The 17027-nt window shown below is 42.9% G+C and overlaps 1 protein-coding gene across 1 annotated transcript in view; it reads left to right on the top strand.

Moving 5' to 3' along the window:
* The window catches only part of LOC143171960 (myocyte-specific enhancer factor 2C-like), a 206023-nt gene extending 190188 nt beyond the window's left edge, over positions 1-15835 (top strand). Inside the window, exon 15 of the mRNA XM_076361146.1 lies at positions 15179-15835. Coding sequence (XP_076217261.1) covers positions 15179-15497 — 319 coding nt within the window. The 3' untranslated portion in view covers positions 15498-15835. The remainder of the gene's footprint in view (positions 1-15178) is intronic.
* The last annotated feature ends 1192 nt before the right edge of the window (positions 15836-17027 follow it).

Here is a 17027-nt window from a genome sequence, read left to right as displayed (position 1 = left end):
TTTGAATTTAAAAAGTTTTCATTGTAAAAGTACAAGCTGAAAGCAACTGGAGTATATTTGAGTATAATTTTAATTCACAAGCATTAGAAAATTAAACAATTTTTTTTCAGAAAGAGGTATTGTGCATGTGCACTAATTTTTTTACAAGACAGTTGCCATAATCTGAAAGTATTTAATACTATAAAACTTCAGAATTCTCCTTCTAATTTTTCTGACCACACTTTGTAACTTACCATAAGTTCATTACCATGTGCAAATGGTTTGGGTTTTTAAAGGACAGGAATACAAATGTTTTAGAGGACACATACACTTTTTGAACCCCACTTCTATATAAATAAGCATATATAGATACTAACTACATAAAAACATACAACTGAAATAGTTGCTGTGCTAGAAAAAATAGTCTTAATAACTTTCTAATTCTTTTATTTTCTTTTGAAGTTTGCACTGTTTCTGGGTCAACATTCAGGCTAGCTATACAACTAAAGACATAAAGTCTCAAATAAATCGAAAACTCACATGTTAAATATCAATGTATAACTTTACAATAAGCTGATGGTTTTCAGTGGTGTATCAAAGAATGTAATAAGGCTATTTGGTTAACCAAAAAAAAAGTATAAATTAAATCCTAAACTAACTATGTGCTTTTTCAGATATGTCATACATCATTATCTGTTTCTAATTCATATCACAGAAAGTCGAAGTGTAATAGCTGTGGCTGGTGGAATACATTCTGAGTTGCTACTCATTATTATTCTTTCAGTGATTTGTAAATCAGTTCAGCTATGAAAGCTGCTTCACTGACAGTTCTGTAGAAGTCTTCTATGTGTGCAGGAAATCATAAGCGTTTCCTTATTTTAGTTGCTGAGTTATATATACAAAAGCACCTATTCTAAATTCTGAATTACTTAAAAAACTTGAAAATACACAGAACATATCCAGTCCACATCAGCTGAGCTAGAATTTGCAGAAAAATAAAGACAATCACACAAAACTCTAGTCATCCCCAGACATCTGAGAAAATAGATCTAGAAAGGGTTTGACCTTCCCAAATCCCTATGCTGTGGGAATACTATCTGAGTGAGTCCATATACTGAAAAGCTGTGGAATCTGTGAGATGTTTGTTGATAAACAGTAATCTGTAAAGACCCATGAGTGCCTAAGAAAGAACAGAAGTTACTGGGAGAGGTATCCCAATTCTCCAGCAGGTTTTTTTTGTTTTTCACAGGGGCCTAAAGCTATCATCTCCTCTTCCTCAAAGCATGGCAGAAGAATGTGGTTAGTAATTGACATATTAGCTTGCTCCAGATAAGTCCCCAAAAATTTCAGCAGCACTGTCAGAACCATCTTTCAGATAAGTGTAGAAGATTTCTACAGTCTAACTCTAACTCTCCATGTTGGCTCTGCAATTAGCAACCATACTAGTGCCAGTGGGCCTAAGGGAAAATATCTGACCATATGAGAGTAGTTCACTTTCTGTGTCTGTACAGCTTTTGGCCTTTTGCTGAGCCTGGTGAATCAGATAACAATATAGAGTCTGTTTTTATATGATTGTAACATTAAAGCAAGTCAGACATTTTAACATTTTAGATTAAAAAGAAAAATATTACTTTCACAGACTGGGTCTACATCTGGAAAAAATACACATTAAACCCATTAAAAATCAAAATGTATCCCTCCCAAAACTTAAGGGGTTTTGTCTGAATATTGTTGCAATGTCTTCTACAAAGAGGGTTACCACTTATTTAACATGGACCAAAGAGTCTATCAGAAGTTAATAGCTGTTAACCAGGAGGGGATTCCATTCCTAACTTCGAAATAAACGATATAAATTCTTTAGGCACAAGTCCATTACATGGAAACCACTCTCTTTCATCCATATTTATCAGTCTAAGAGAGGATCTTTTCTGTCTTAAGTGTCATCCACAGGTGAAAGTTTAGCTTTCATAAAATATAAGTGCAAACTCAGTCACAGTATTTCATCTCAAGAATTTTCAATATAGATAATTACTTACATATGAGAAGTTTCTCCAAACTTCTGCCCAACTGAATGAAAGATCTGCCCAAATTCATATATGCTTTTGAATTGTTCTGTGATTCTTATCTTCCAAGCTGATTAATTAGCAATGATTAATTTTGGTTAGTAGGCATAACTGGACCTGGACAAATATTTTCCACTGAATCCTTTTAACTGAAGAAATTAGACATAATAACATCATGTTTTGTGAATTTGTATCAGTTCTGCCAACTTCCTTGTTCTGAATTAAAGCCTAAAATATTTCAGATTGAGCCTTTTTTCTTATGCCACCATTGTAAATAAGATGTTTCAGTGATTCCATTTCCAATTATTCTTTGTTTAGAAATTCCCTTTAAAAGTATAAATGTTAAAGTGTGAAAGCTAATCAAAATATCATTACACAAAAACTGTTAATCTGCTATGATCAAAAATATGAAAAAAATACTTTGCTCTAACCTGAAAGAAAAAGAATTACTAGCAAGTCAAAAATAGCCACTGTTCTCCTAGTTACAGACATAACTAAATTTTACAGTGAATTTTCACCGTTTCCTTATATACATTTATGAACAAAAAGTTTATTTGAAGTGAGGAGGTAAGGTGTCGTGGTTTAACCGCAGTCGGCAACTGAGCACCACACAGCCGCTCGCTCACTCCCCACACCCGGTGGGATGGGGGAGAGAATTGGAAGAGCACAAGTGAGAAAAAACTCGTGGGTTGAGATAAAAACAGTTTAATAATTGAAATAAAATTATAATAATAATAATATGATAATAATAATAATACACAAAGCAAGTGATGCACAGTACAATTGCTCACCACCCACCGACCGATGCCCAGCCAGTCCCCAAGCAGCAGCCCCCCCGGCCAGCTTTCCCCTGTTTATGTACTGCGCATGACGTCACATGGTATGGAATGTCCCTTTGGCCAGTTTGGCTGTGCCCCCCTCCCAGCTTCTTGTGCACCTCCAGCCTTCTCAGTCGGTAGAGCATGGGAAGCTGAAAAGTCCTTGGCTAGCGTAAGCATTACCTAGCAACAACTAAAACATCGGTGTGTTATCAACTTTGTTCTCCTCCTAAATCCAAAACACTGTACCAGCTACTAGAAAGGAAATTAACTCGATCCCTGCCGAAACCAGGACAATATCCACCCCTTATTCTATACCATCTGCGTCATGCTCAAGTCTCATATTTTCCAGTACATTTTCATTAATCACCACCCCCTTTTATATATATATATATATATATATACACACACACACACAGAGATATCATTCCCTTCGTCTGTGGGCCATCCGTCTAAAATGTTCGGTGAGTTCATTTAGTCCATGTCTTCGGGCTCCATCTATCATAATAATCTTTCAGGGCAGGAAAGATGGAGATGGTATGTGGTGTTGGATTGTTTCATGTTGAAGTCAGTTCTGGTTCCATCATCACTGTGCTTTGCTTGGTTTCACTGAAGTTATTCTTCATTAGTCTGGGTGATTCTTATTGTAATAACATTAGTATGGCATATAATATTATTAGTATTATTAGTATATCTGTGTATTATTAGTATAACTATTATAACTATAATTAGTACTTAACATCACATAATTCAGATCATTGGCTATTCTCACCCAAAATCAAATCCCCTTGAGGTACACATTGGACTTCCCCATCCTTCCGCATTATCCACCAAGGGCACCCAGGTCCTTGAGCAAAAGCAATCCCACGGATGGGTTTGCCTCTGCCCGAGGCAGGAATAACCCAGACTGTCTTCCCCAGCATATTTTTTATGTGCACTACAGGGACTTTATTCCCATCTACAGTACGTAAAAGTTCTGACTGGGCAGGGCCAGCTCGATTGGCAGATCCCCGAGTGTTGACTAACCAGGTGGCCTTTGCTAAATGCGTATCCAATGTTTGAATGTCCCACCACCCATTGCTCTCAGTGTAGTCTTTAACAGTCCATTGTATCGTTCAATTTTCCCGGAGGCTGGTGCATGATAGGGGATGTGATATACCCACTCAATGCCGTGCTCTTTGGCCCAGGTGTCTATGAGGTTGTTTCGGAAATGAGTCCCGTTGTCTGACTCAATTCTTTCTGGGGTGCCATGTCGCCACAGGACTTGCTTTTCAAGGCCCAGGATAGTGTTCCGGGCAGTGGCATGGGGCACGGGATATGTTTCCAGCCATCTGGTGGTTGCCTCCACCATTGTAAGCACGTGGCGCTTGCCTTGGCGGGTTCGTGGGAGTGTGATATAATCGATCTGCCATGCCTCCCTATATTTATATTTCAGCCATCGTCCTCCATACCAGAGAGGCTTTAACCGCTTGGCTTGCTTGATTGCAGCGCATGTTTTGCATTCATGGATAACCTGCGCAATAGTGTCCATGGTCAAGTCCACCCCTCGATCACGAGCCCATCTGTATGTTGCATCTCTTCCTTGGTGACCTGAGGTGTCATGGGCCCACTGAGCTAGAAATAATTCACCCTTATGTTGCCAGTCCAGATCCACCTGAGCCACTTCAATCTTAGCAGCCTGACCCACCTGCTGGTTGTTTTGATGTTCTTCAGTGGCCCGACTCTTGGGTATGTGAGCATCTACGTGACGGACTTTTACAACCAGGTTCTCCACCCGGGCAGCAATATCTTGCCACAATGCGGCAGCCCAGATGGGTTTGCCTCTGCGCTGCCAGTTGCTCTGCTTCCATTGCTGCAACCACCCCCACAGGGCATCTGCCACCATCCATGAGTCAGTATAGAGATAGAGCACTGGCCACTTTTCTCGGTCAGCAATGTCTAAAGCCAGCTGGATGGCCTTTACTTCCGCAAATTGGCTCGATTCACCTTCTCCTTCAGCAGTTTCTACAACTTGTCGCATAGGACTCCATACAGCAGCCTTCCACCTCCGATGCTTTCCCACAAGACGACAGGACCCATCAGTGAACAGGGCATATTGCTTCTCATTTTCTGGGAGTTCATTATACATTGGGGCCTCCTCAGCACGCGTCACCTCCTCCTCTGGCGACATTCCGAAATCTTTGCCCTCTGGCCCCAGGGCTACTGCGTGAACTATCTCCTCTTTAATTTGTTCAAAAGCTTGTCGTTGCTCAGGGCCCCATTTGAAATCGTTCTTCTTCCGGGTCACTTGATAGAGAGGGCTTACAATCAGACTGTAATTTGGAATGTGCATTCTCCAAAACCCCACGACGCCTAAGAAAGCTTGTGTTTCCTTTTTGCTGGTTGGTGGAGACATGGCTGTTATTTTGTTGATCACATCCATTGAGATCTGACGACGTCCATCTTGCCATTTTATTCCTAAAAACTGGATCTCCTGTGCAGGTCCCTTGACCTTACTTTGTTTTATGGCAAAACCAGCCTTCAGCAGGATTTGGACTATTTCCTTCCCTTTTTCAAAAACTTCTCCTCCTGTGTTGCCCCACACGATGATGTCATCAATGGATTGCAGGTGTTCCGGAGCCTCACCCTGTTCCAGTGCAGTCTGGATCAGTCCATGGCAAATGGTAGGGCTGTGTTTCCACCCCTGGGGCAGTTGGTTCCAGGTGTACTGGACGCCCCTCCAAGTGAAAGCAAACTGTGGCCTGCACTCTGCTGCCAAAGGGATTGAGAAAAATGCATTAGCGATATCAATTGTGGCATACCACTTGGCTGCCTTTGACTCCAGTTCGTATTGAAGTTCTAGCATGTCCGGCACGGCAGCACTCAGCGGTGGCGTGACTTCATTTAGGCCTCGATAGTCTACTGTCAGTCTCCACTCTCCATTAGACTTCCGCACTGGCCATATGGGACTGTTAAAGGGTGAGCGAGTCTTGCTGATCACTCCTTGGCTCTCCAGTCGACGAATCAGCTCATGGATGGGAATCAGGGAGTCTCGGCTGGTGCGATATTGCCGCCGGTGCACCATTGTGGTGGTAGCGATTGGCACCTGTTGGTCTTCGACCTTCAGCAACCCCACAACAGAGGGGTCCTCTGAGAGACCAGGCAAGGTGGACAGCTGTTTAATTTCCTCCGTCTCCGAGGCAGCTATACCAAAAGCCCACCGGTACCCTTTTGGGTCCTTGAAATACCCTCTCCTGAGGTAGTCTATGCCAAGGATGCACGGAGCCTCTGGGCCAGTCACAATGGGGTGCTTCTGCCACCCATTCCCAGTTAGACTCACTTCGGCTTCCAATGCAGTTAGCTTTTGGGAACCCCCCGTCACCCCAGAAATACAGATGGGTTCTGCCCCTATATAGCTTGATGGCATTAGGGGACACTGTGCACCGGTGTCTACTAGAGCCTTATACTTCTGTGGGTCTGATGTGCCAGGCCACCCAATCCACACAGTCCAGTAAACCCGGTTGTCCCTTTCCTCCCCCTGGCTGGAGGCAGGGCCCCTCTAGTCCTCATCACAGTACTCGTTTCTCATTTCTTGTACGTACGAGTGAGGAGTTTCTTCATTAAGATCAGGAGTAAGATCAGCCCTTCTACTCTCTCTGGGGAACTGCCCGCTGGAAACTGGAGCAGCAATTTTCCTGGAAGAACCTCTTTCTGTGATTGTTTTTCCTTGCAATTCACGTCCCCGTGCCCCTAGGGCTGAGGTAGGTTTTCCATCCCACTTCCTCATGTCCTCTCCGTGGTCACACAGGTAAAACCATAGGGTGCCCCGTGGTGTGTACCCTTTATATTCTCTCTCTTGAGCAAAAGAACGCTTACTTCTAATAGCCGAGATACTGGTCCGTACAGGTGAGGAGTAGGACCTATCCTCTTTGAATTTCTGGATCTCCCCGGACAGTTTCTCCACAGCCGAGACGATGGAGGAAGAAAGACTTTCCTCGTATTGCCGGAGTTGACTAGCCAATTCATCCACTGTTTGTTCCTCTCCATCTTTCCATGTCATCACTGCCAATGAATTGGCGTATGACGATGGTGAGCTCCTTATAAACTTCTGCCACATGGGTCGTGTGCACTTGACTTCATCTGGATCTTTGGATAGCTGTTCATTGTTCAGGTCACCATAAATCACCTTCAGCACAGCTAGTTCTCTCAGAAACTGGATACCCTTCTCCGTGGTGGTCCACTTGCTTGGGCGACATATGACATCTTCCTTAAAGGGATACCTTCCCTTCACGCTTGACAAGAGTCGCCTCCAAAGGCTGAGGACTCGTGTCCCTTTTCCAATTGCTTTGTCAATGCCCCCTTCCCTAGAAAGGGATCCCAGCTGCTTGGCTTCCCTACCCTCTAATTCCAGGCTACTGGCCCCATTATCCCAGCATCGGAGCAGCCAGGTGACAATATGCTCGCCTGGACGGCGGCTGAAATCTTTTCGTATATCTCGCAGCTCGCTCAGGGATAGAGATCGGGTGGTCACTGCCTCGTTTATGAGTTCTTCCTCTTCTTCCTCCCCGATCAGCGGCCGGCTCTCCTCCTCCTGTTCTCGTGATGGCCCTTCTCCAGGGTAGTCGTACAGTTCTTCCTCCGGCTCCCTTTTAGAAGAAGCTTCTTCTTCCCTTACTAAACGAGCCAACTTCCGCTTCCAAGATTTCTTCTTGTGTACAGGGGCGACTGATACTGGCACAGGCTGGTTCTTTGGTTCAGCCACAGGGTGTGTCGCTGGGGTCTGAGTGGCCACAGGGCGTGTCGCCCAGGTCTGAGGGGCCACAGGGCGTGTCATTTTACTGTCAGAGCCAGAGACCTTCTCTTCCCTTTGAGGGTACTGAATGGTGTTGAACAGGTCTCGGTAGGCATGGGCCAGGCCCCAGCACGTTGCAATGATCTGCATCTCTCTGGAGTTGCCAGGGTGACAGCATACTTTGTCCAAATATTCTACTAACTCTTCAGGATTCTGCACTTGCTCAGGGGTGAAGTTCCAAAACACTGGGGGTGCCCATTGGCCTAGGTACTTGCCCATCTTGTCCCACACACCCTGCCACTCATAACTATCCAGCCTTGGGGCAGATCTCTGGATGATATTCTTAAATTGCTTACCAACTTTAGACAAAACCGAAACAATATTCCCAAGAAGTACCAATAGAAGTATCTTAACTGCCCAAGGCTGTTCAAAATGCTGAAAAGTTACTGTAATGAAGGAGGAAACATCATAGAAGAAGGTAGTGACACTGCCATTCTGCATTTCCTCCGTAAAAAAACTCTCAGAAAAGTTACTGCAATTGCTAGTTGTCTCCACGGAATGGTATCCGTGGTACAGTAACGGCTTCATTGTGAAAGCTACATACCACGCTAACGTCAAGGTCAATGTTCTAAAAACAAACCTCACAAGCGAGACATCACTAATCACTGCAGACCACCGCAAGCTGCAAAAACCAACACCAATCTTTAACATGTACAGCAAAGAAAGGAGCGTGATGCAGATTATACAAATCAATATCGAGAACAGAGAAACCAACATTGTGACCCACAACTATTAACAGATATAAGTTCCTTAATACACTCCGGTTAATCTGCTATTATCTCAACCCTTCGAGCCTCACGTTGGGCGCCAAAAAGGACTGTCGTGGTTTAATCTCAGTCGGCAACTAAGCACCACCCAGCCGCTCGCTCACTCCCCACCCCCGGTGGGATGGGGGAGAGAATTGGAAGAGCACAAGTGAGAAAAACTCGTGGGTTGAGATAAAAAACAGTTTAATAATTGAAATAAAATTATAATAATAATAATATGATAATAATAATATGATAATAATAATAATGCACAAAGCAAGTGATGCACAGTACAATTGCTCGCTATCTGCTGACCGATGCCCAGCCAGTCCCCAAGCAGCAGCCCCCCCGGCCAGCTTTCCCCTGTTTATGTACTGCGCATGACGTCACATGGTATGGAATGTTTCTTTGGCCAGTTTGGCTGTGCCCCCTCCCAGCTTCTTGTGCACCTCCAGCCTTCTCAGTTGGTAGAGCATGGGAAACTGAAAAGTCCTTGGCTAGCGTAAGCATTACCTAGCAACAACTAAAACATCGGTGCGTTATCAACTTTGTTCTCATCCTAAATCCAAAACACAGCACTGTACCAGCTACTAGGAAGGAAATTAACTCTATCCCTGCCGAAACCAGGACACAAGGTAAATTAGAGAAACAAGTATGGGTTTAAAAGAAAACATATATGTGTGGCTCTTTCTTCCTTCAGTAGATTTCTTTCTCTCTATTTGGTTTTCAGTGAACTTAGTGTAGGTTTCAAATGATGAATATAATATATACCTGGACCAAAACTGCATATTTATATGAAGCAACTGTGTAAAATATACATTATTACATACAGATACATAAACAGCCGTTTCCACACTCGCACACACAAATAAATCATTTAGTAGCGAAAAGAATTCTCATTTTTTATAATATAGAAAGCTTCCATTCTAAGTAGAGGTCTATCCTCTGTTTAGAATACAGGACTAAATGCTGCACCTAAGTATGTACTCTTTTGCCATTCACACCTATGTGTAACAGTACGTTTCCCTTGTAATTGGCCATATCAGCTTATATGAGATTCTAGTAAAAATGTTTCAGAAGATTTTAACCAAATAATGCACATTATCATCATCAAAAGCACCTATTAAATTTATGAAATAGTTTTAGTAAAAAAATATTTTTAAAAAGACAGTATTTTAAATGAAAAATTTGAATGATAATTCATATCAATTGTTTTAATATTTATATTGTTTTAAAATTCAAAATTTTAGTCCTGATCTGCCAAAATTATTTTTTCAGTTTTAAAGAAGTGTCCAAAATGCAGATCAATCTGTAATATTTTTGACTGCCACAAACTTGTATGCCACTTATTTACATAACACCTGTGAAGAATCACAAGGAATCTAAAGAAGTGTCTATAGAAATGCATTCTCATATTCACTTCTGAAACACTATTAAAAAAGTAACACTGCAGTGTAACAATACTAGCTGTATTTCGTAGAAAATGCAGCTTATCTCTTTAGATTTGTTCCTTTGGGGGCTGTAACAGAACAGTATGCATGTAACAGTCAAGTTTGTTCCATGTGAACGAATTTGAATGAATATGTGTAGGTTTTTTAACTAGCATGGGTTTTTAAGTGTCCCTGGATTTGTAAAGTGACATCATCTTCTCATAGAATCATAAAATCATAGAATCATAGAATGGTTTGAGTTGGAAGGGACCTTTAAAGATCATCTAGTTCCAATGCCCCTGCCGTGGGCAGGGACATCTTCAACTAGATCAGGTTGCTCAGAGCCCCGTCCAACCTGACCTTGAATGTTTCCAGGGACGGGGCATCCACAACTTCTCTGGGCAACCTGTTCCAGTGTCTCACCACCCTCATCGTAAAAAACGTCTTCCTTATATCTAGTCTAAACCTACCCTCTTTTAGTTTAAAACCATTGCCCCTTGTCCTGTCACTACAGGCCTTGGTAAAAGGTCTCTCTCCATCTTTCTTATAAGCCCCTTTTAAGTAATGATAGGCTGCAATAAGGTCTCCCCAGAGCCTTCTCTTCTCCAGGCTGAACAACCCCAACTCTCTCAGCCTTTCTTCATAGGAGAGGTGCTCCATCCCCCTGACCATCTTCATGGCCCTCTTCTGGACCCGCTCAAGCAGTTCCATGTCTTTCTTATGCTGAGGGCTCCAGAGCTGAACACAGTACTCCAGGTGGGGTCTCACAAGAGTGGAGTAGAGGGGAAGAATTACCTCCCTCGACCTGCTGGCCACGCTTCTTTTGATGCAGCCCAGGATACGATTGGCCTTCTGGGCTGCTAGCGCACACTGCCGGCTCATATTCACTTTTTCATCCACCAGTACCCCCAAGTCCTTCTCAGCAGGGCTGTTCTCAATCCCTTCATCCCCCAGCCTGTATTGATACTGGGGATTGCCCAGATCCAGGTGCAAGACCTTGCACTTGGCCTTGTTGAACCTCATGAGGTTCACATGGCCCCACTCCTCAAGCCTGTCCAGGTCCCTCTGGATAGCATCCCTTCCCTCCAGTGAATCAACTGCACCACTCAGCTTGGTGTCATCTGCAAATTTGCTGAGGGTGCACTCAATCCCACTAAGTCACTGATGAAGTTATTAAATAGCATTGGTCCTAGTATGGACCCTTGAGGGACACCACTCGTTACTGGTTTCCATTTGGACATTGAGCCGTTGACTGTAACTCTTTGGACGCAGCCATACAGCCAGTTCCTTATCCACTGTTTAGTCCATCCATTAAACCTATCTCTCTCCAATTTAGAGGCAATAATGTTGTGTGGGACCATATCAAAGCCTTACAGAAGTCCAGGTAGATGACATCCTGTGGTGGGTTGACCTTGGCTAGATGTCAGGAGCCCACTAAACCGCTCTATCACTCCCCTCCTCAGCAGGATGGGCGGGGGGAAGAAAATAAGATGGAAAAAAAACTCATGGGTCAAGATAAAGGCAGTTTAATAAAGCAAAAGCAAAGGCTATGCGTGGAAGCAAAGGAAAGCAAAAGATTTATTCTCTACTTCCCATCAGCGGGCGATGTCCAGCCACTTCCCGGGAAGTAGGGCTTCAGTACGCGTAGCGGTTGCTCCGGAAGACAAACGTCATAATAACGAATGGCCCCACTCCTCCTCCTTTCTCTTAGCTTTTATTGCTGAGCAGACATCATATGGTATAGAATATCCCTTTGGTCAGTTTAGGCCAGCTGTCCTGGCTAAGTCCCCTCCCAAGATCTTGCCCACTCCCAGCCTACTGGTGAGGGGGGAATGTTGGAGAGACAGCCTTGATGCTGTGGGAGCACTGCTCAGCAGTAGCCAAAACACTGGTGTGTTATCAATGCCTTTCTAGATACCATTACAAAGCACAGCACTATGAGGGTTGCTATGGGGAAAGTTAACTCCATCCCAGCCAGACCCAATACAGTTTATTTAATAGTTACAAAAGCAAAATATAGAATCATAGAATCATAGAATAGTTTGGGTTGGAAGGGACCTCTAAAGGTCATCTAGTCCAGCCCCCCTGCCGTGGGCAGGGACATCTTCAACTAGATCAGGTTGCTCAGAGCCCCGTCCAACCTAACCTGGAATGTTTCCAGGGATGGGGCATCTACCACCTCTCTGGGCAACCTGTTCCAGTGTCTCACCACCCTCATCGTAAAAAACGTCTTCCTTATATCTAGTCTAAACCTACCCTCTTTTAGTTTAAAACCATTGCCCCTTGTCCTGTCACTACAGGCCTTGGTAAAAGGTCTCTCTCCATCTTTCTTATAAGCCCCTTTTAAGTAATGATAGGCTGCAATAAGGTCTCCCCAGAGCCTTCTCTTCTCCAGGCTGAACAACCCCAACTCTCTCAGCCTTTCTTCATAGGAGAGGTGTTCCATCCCCCTGATCGTTTTCATGGCCCTCTTCTGGACCCACTCCAACAGGTCCGTGTCTTTCTTATGCTGAGGGCTCCAGAGCTGGACGCAGTACTCCAGGTGGGGTCTCACCAGAGCAGAGTAGAGGGGCAGAATCACCTCCCTCGACCTGCTGGCCACGCTTCTTTTGATGCAGCCCAGGATATGGTTGGCATTCTGGGCTGCGAGCGCACATTGCTGGCTCGTGTCCAGCTTTTCATTCACCAGTACCCCCAAGTCCTTCTCGGCAGGGCTGTTCTCAATCCCTTCATCCCCCAGCCTGTATTGATACTGGGGGTTGCCCCGACCCAGGTGCAGGACCTTGCACTTGGCCTTGTTGAACCTCATGAGGTTCACACAGGCCCACTTCTCGAGCTTGTCCAGGTGCCTCTGGATGGCATCCCGTCCCTCAGGCGTGTCGGCCATACCACTCAGCTTGGTGTCATCTGCAAACTTGTTGAGGGTGCACTCGATCCCGCTGTCTATGTCATTGATGAAGATATTCAACAGTACCGGTCCCAATACGGACCCCTGCGGGACGCCACTCGTCACCAATCTCCATCTGGACATTGAGCCGTTGACCACTACCCTCTGGATGCGACCATCCAACCAATTCCTCACCCACCGGACAGTCCACCCATTAAATCCATACCTCTCCAGTTTAGAGAGAAGGATGTTGTGGGGGACCGTGTCCAAGGCCTTACAGAGGTCCAGATAGACGACATCCGTAGCCCTTCCCGTGTCCACTGATGTAGTCACTCCATGATAGAAGGTCACTAGGTTAGTCAGGCAGGACTTGCCCTTGGTGAAGCCATTGTGGCTGTCTCGAATCACCTCCCTGTCCTCCACGTGCCTTAGCATAGCTTCCAGGAGGATCTGTTCCATGATCTTCCCAGGCACAGAGGTGAGGCTGACTGGCCTGTAGTTCCCCGGGCCTTCCTTTTTTCCCTTTTTAAAAATGGGGGTTATGTTTCCCCTTTTCCAGTCAGTGGGAACTTCACCGGACTGCCACGACTTCTCAAATACGATGGAGAGTGGCTTAGCCACTTCATCCGCCAGTTCCTTCAGGACCCGCGGATGGATCTCATCGGGTCCCATGGACTTGCGCACCTTCAGGTGCCTTAGATGGTCTCGAACCTGATCTTTTCCCACAGTGGGCGGCTCTTCATTCTCCCAGTCCCCGCCTTTGCCTTCTGCGGCTTGGGCGGTGAGGTTTGCCAAAAAAATACCTACATTTGCTACAGTGAGGGCTATTAATCACTAACTCTGTGACTCATGAAAGGGACTGCTGCAAATTTTGACAAACTTGTCTCTATAGGAATGAAGGGTAAGAAAGCAATTGGAGACAGAACATCCTGTTTTCTCTGTTGTCTAACAAGATCCATCTGTTATTTAACATTGCAATAAGTAGTGATAAAAGCAGTTGATATTCAATAGTGAAGCCATATAGTTTCAAGTATAAATGTGTCAAAAGAAAATAAAACATTTTGCTTTTCATTGAAGTTATAGTAGATGTTGCCTAAGTAAAGCTCAACTCAGTCAATGAGGTATCAGAAAAAGTGGAATATTTCAATAAATGGAAATGACCACGTCTAAACTTAACAGTTTCTCCTACATGTTTAAAACATATTTCTAAATCCCAAAATGTCTTCTGCTTGCTGTAAAAATGTTTGAACACTCCTTTGGTTTTTAAAATCTTCTGTGGCTGAGTGGCCTATTGCCCCTATTACCTTCAATCTTTCCTTGTATAAATCCTCACTATTAGAAACCTTGAAACTGTGTGTTTGGGATTAGGCACTAACTTCAGACTAGTAAATGGTCTCTGAACTGGAACAATGTCTAGGAACATAATGGGAATTGCATATTGAGAACTGTATTTTAATAATAAAAAGAAAAGTCAGATTTTACCAGTAGGTGGTGCTTCTGTACAAAGCATTCATCAGATGCAAGTGATCTCATTTTCTCCCTTAGACATAAAATGCATTCTCAGTATTCACTCTCCTCCCCACCTACTTCAGCTTTCTTCTGCCATAACCTGCCTACAAAAAGAAAATGAACTTAAAACAGGTATATAGCTCATCTTTTTAAAAGTTTTAGAGCAACGGTTTCTCTTGATGTTTGCAACATCCTCTGAGTTGGGTTCTCCTACATGCAAATCAATATACTCTTCTGATACCTTCCACTACTTTTCAGCTTCTCTTTGGTAGTTTATTCATAAAAATTCTGGTGTGAATTATGAATTCATACATTTATACCATAAAATCATGTCTAAATCCTTACCTGTCTGTGGTATTTTATTAATGTTAATCCGAGGACCAGTAAATTTAACTGCATTCCGAAAGGTATAACATGTACAGAGGCCAAATTTTTGTTATACAGTTTGCATCTAAAGTTGCATGTCAAAATGAACAGTGATAAAAATGTTTGGTGCATTTGAACTAATCAAATTAATCCCAGCAGAAAGTCCATGCCTCCCCTGTCTCAGCCAGTGCATACACACACACAAGCATTAGTTATAAAGAAACCTACAGGTGGTTCCAACAGTGCAAAGGCTCAGCTTCCAAAATTTGTTATGACAAATATGTTGATATGTTATTTGTTATGAGAAAACGAGAGAGAGATTTTCTTTCAATCCCAAGGCATATCCCAGAGCCACTCAAGAGAACCATGTCTGTTGTGATGTTTTCATCTCTCTGATTTTTTTTTGCAATACTTCCTAGTAAACAGTCCTCATTCTCTCAGCATCCACCAGTACTGCATGAGCCTTTACACTGATGTTTTGTGTGTTTGTGCATTTCCAGGGGCTCCATGCCTCCTCAGTCTGTAACTGGGTTTCCTTTCCTCCTACAGAGCTTGCACTAGCACTCATTTATCTCAGAGTACAAATATCTCCCTGCCTTCTACTCAAAGCCTCAACATCAAGTCAGAACCTGTTTCTCCTCCTAGAGACCATACCAGCACACCCTCAAGATACCCACAGCATATGTGCCATGAGGCGGGGAGATCTGTTAACAGTTTGAGCAGCTGTAGCAGTTCATATGACGGAAGTGACCAAGAAGATCACCAGAACGAATTCCACTCCCCCATTGGACTCACCAGACCTTCACCGGACGAAAGGAAAAGCCCCTCTGTCAAGCGCATGCGGCTCTCTGAAGGATGGGCAACATGATAACCTTATTACATTTTTTTTTCTTGTAGTGCATGTGTGCTATACCTTAATGGAGGAGGGAGGTCAATATGCATTATGTGCCATGTGTGGAAAAAAAAGTCAGGTACTCTGTTTTGTAAAAGTATTTTTAAATTACCTCAGTGATACAGTATAAGGATAAACAGAAATGCTGAGATAAGCTTAACACTTGAGTTGTACAACAGAACACTTGTATAAAATAGATTTTAAGACTAACTTCTTTTCACTGTTGTGCTCCCTTGCAAAATGTATGTTACAATAGATAGTGTCATGTTGCAGGTTCAACGTCATTTACATGTAAATAGACAAAAGGAAAACATTTGCCAGAAGTGGCAGATCTTTACTGAGAGAGAAAGCAGCTGTTATGCAACATATAGAAATTGTACAGGTGTTTTGACAGACCCAGCAGTTGGGTGGCCATGAATCAATGCTAGGAAGAGACTCAGTCACCTAACATACCTAAAATGCTCACAAACATACAGGCATATCATTAGAGTATGACCCTCAGTTAAAAAGGATCAAAGACATTTAAAGAGGACCATACCTGTAAAAATGTTGAGTTTGAGGGCAAACATATTTATTTTTTACAATTCTGGGTCTGCATCACTTCTTAAATAATAAATAAAAAATATAAGAATATGTACATTAGATTTTGCTTATTTTCTTATTAAAAAGTAAGACAGTTTGCAAAGCATTTGTGGCTTTTGTAGTTTCCTTAAGCCAAAATGTGTTCTTTTTTCCTTGATAGTTTTGCTAATCTTTTTAACAGTCCTGAAGAAAGCAGAGGACTTTTTGTATAGAAAGCACTACCCTAAGCCATGAAGAACTCAATGTTTTGCTAACCAAGATAACTGTTTTCTCTTTGCAGAAGTTTTGTTTTTGAAATGTGTATTTCTAATTATATAAAATATTAAGGATCTTTTCTAAAAATCTGTGAAATTAACATGCTTGTGTATAGCTTTCTAATATATATAATAATTATGGTAACAGCAAAAATTTTTGTTATCTTAATAGAGGGGGAATTATATTTGTGCAGTTGCACATTTAACTTTTTTCTTTCAGTTTTCTTTTACTGGGCATACATTTTACAGATCCAAGTCATCTGTTGAAAGAGAGATCCGTAAAAAGTTAGAATTTACCCATGGTGTAACAACCTAAATCATTTTAATACAACATTTTACCAGTTGGGTGAACTGCGATTGCCTGTATATACTGATTAGTTCTTTCATGCTGTTTTGTTCATTATAACAGGTTAAGGGCCCTTCTATTACTTACATCCTGTGTATCTTGTAGTTTTCCATGGGTAAAATGACAAAGTGGCATAACTTGGCCCTTTCTCATAAACGAAGCTGGTATTCTGCCTTTTAGAACTGGATGTACAGCTCTAACGGCTGTCAGTTATGTGAGTGCAGGTGAATATTTCCAGAAGTGGTAGACAGAGTAAAAAGTGAGGGATTGGCACAAACGCACCTATTATATAGATAACTCCCTTCTCTCACAGATTTAAAAATT

Source organism: Aptenodytes patagonicus, chromosome W (genome assembly GCF_965638725.1).
Source record: "Aptenodytes patagonicus chromosome W, bAptPat1.pri.cur, whole genome shotgun sequence".
NCBI classification, from domain to species: domain Eukaryota; kingdom Metazoa; phylum Chordata; class Aves; order Sphenisciformes; family Spheniscidae; genus Aptenodytes; species Aptenodytes patagonicus.
Note: the sequence above shows the minus strand (reverse complement) of the source record. Positions and strands in the feature narration are given on the sequence as shown.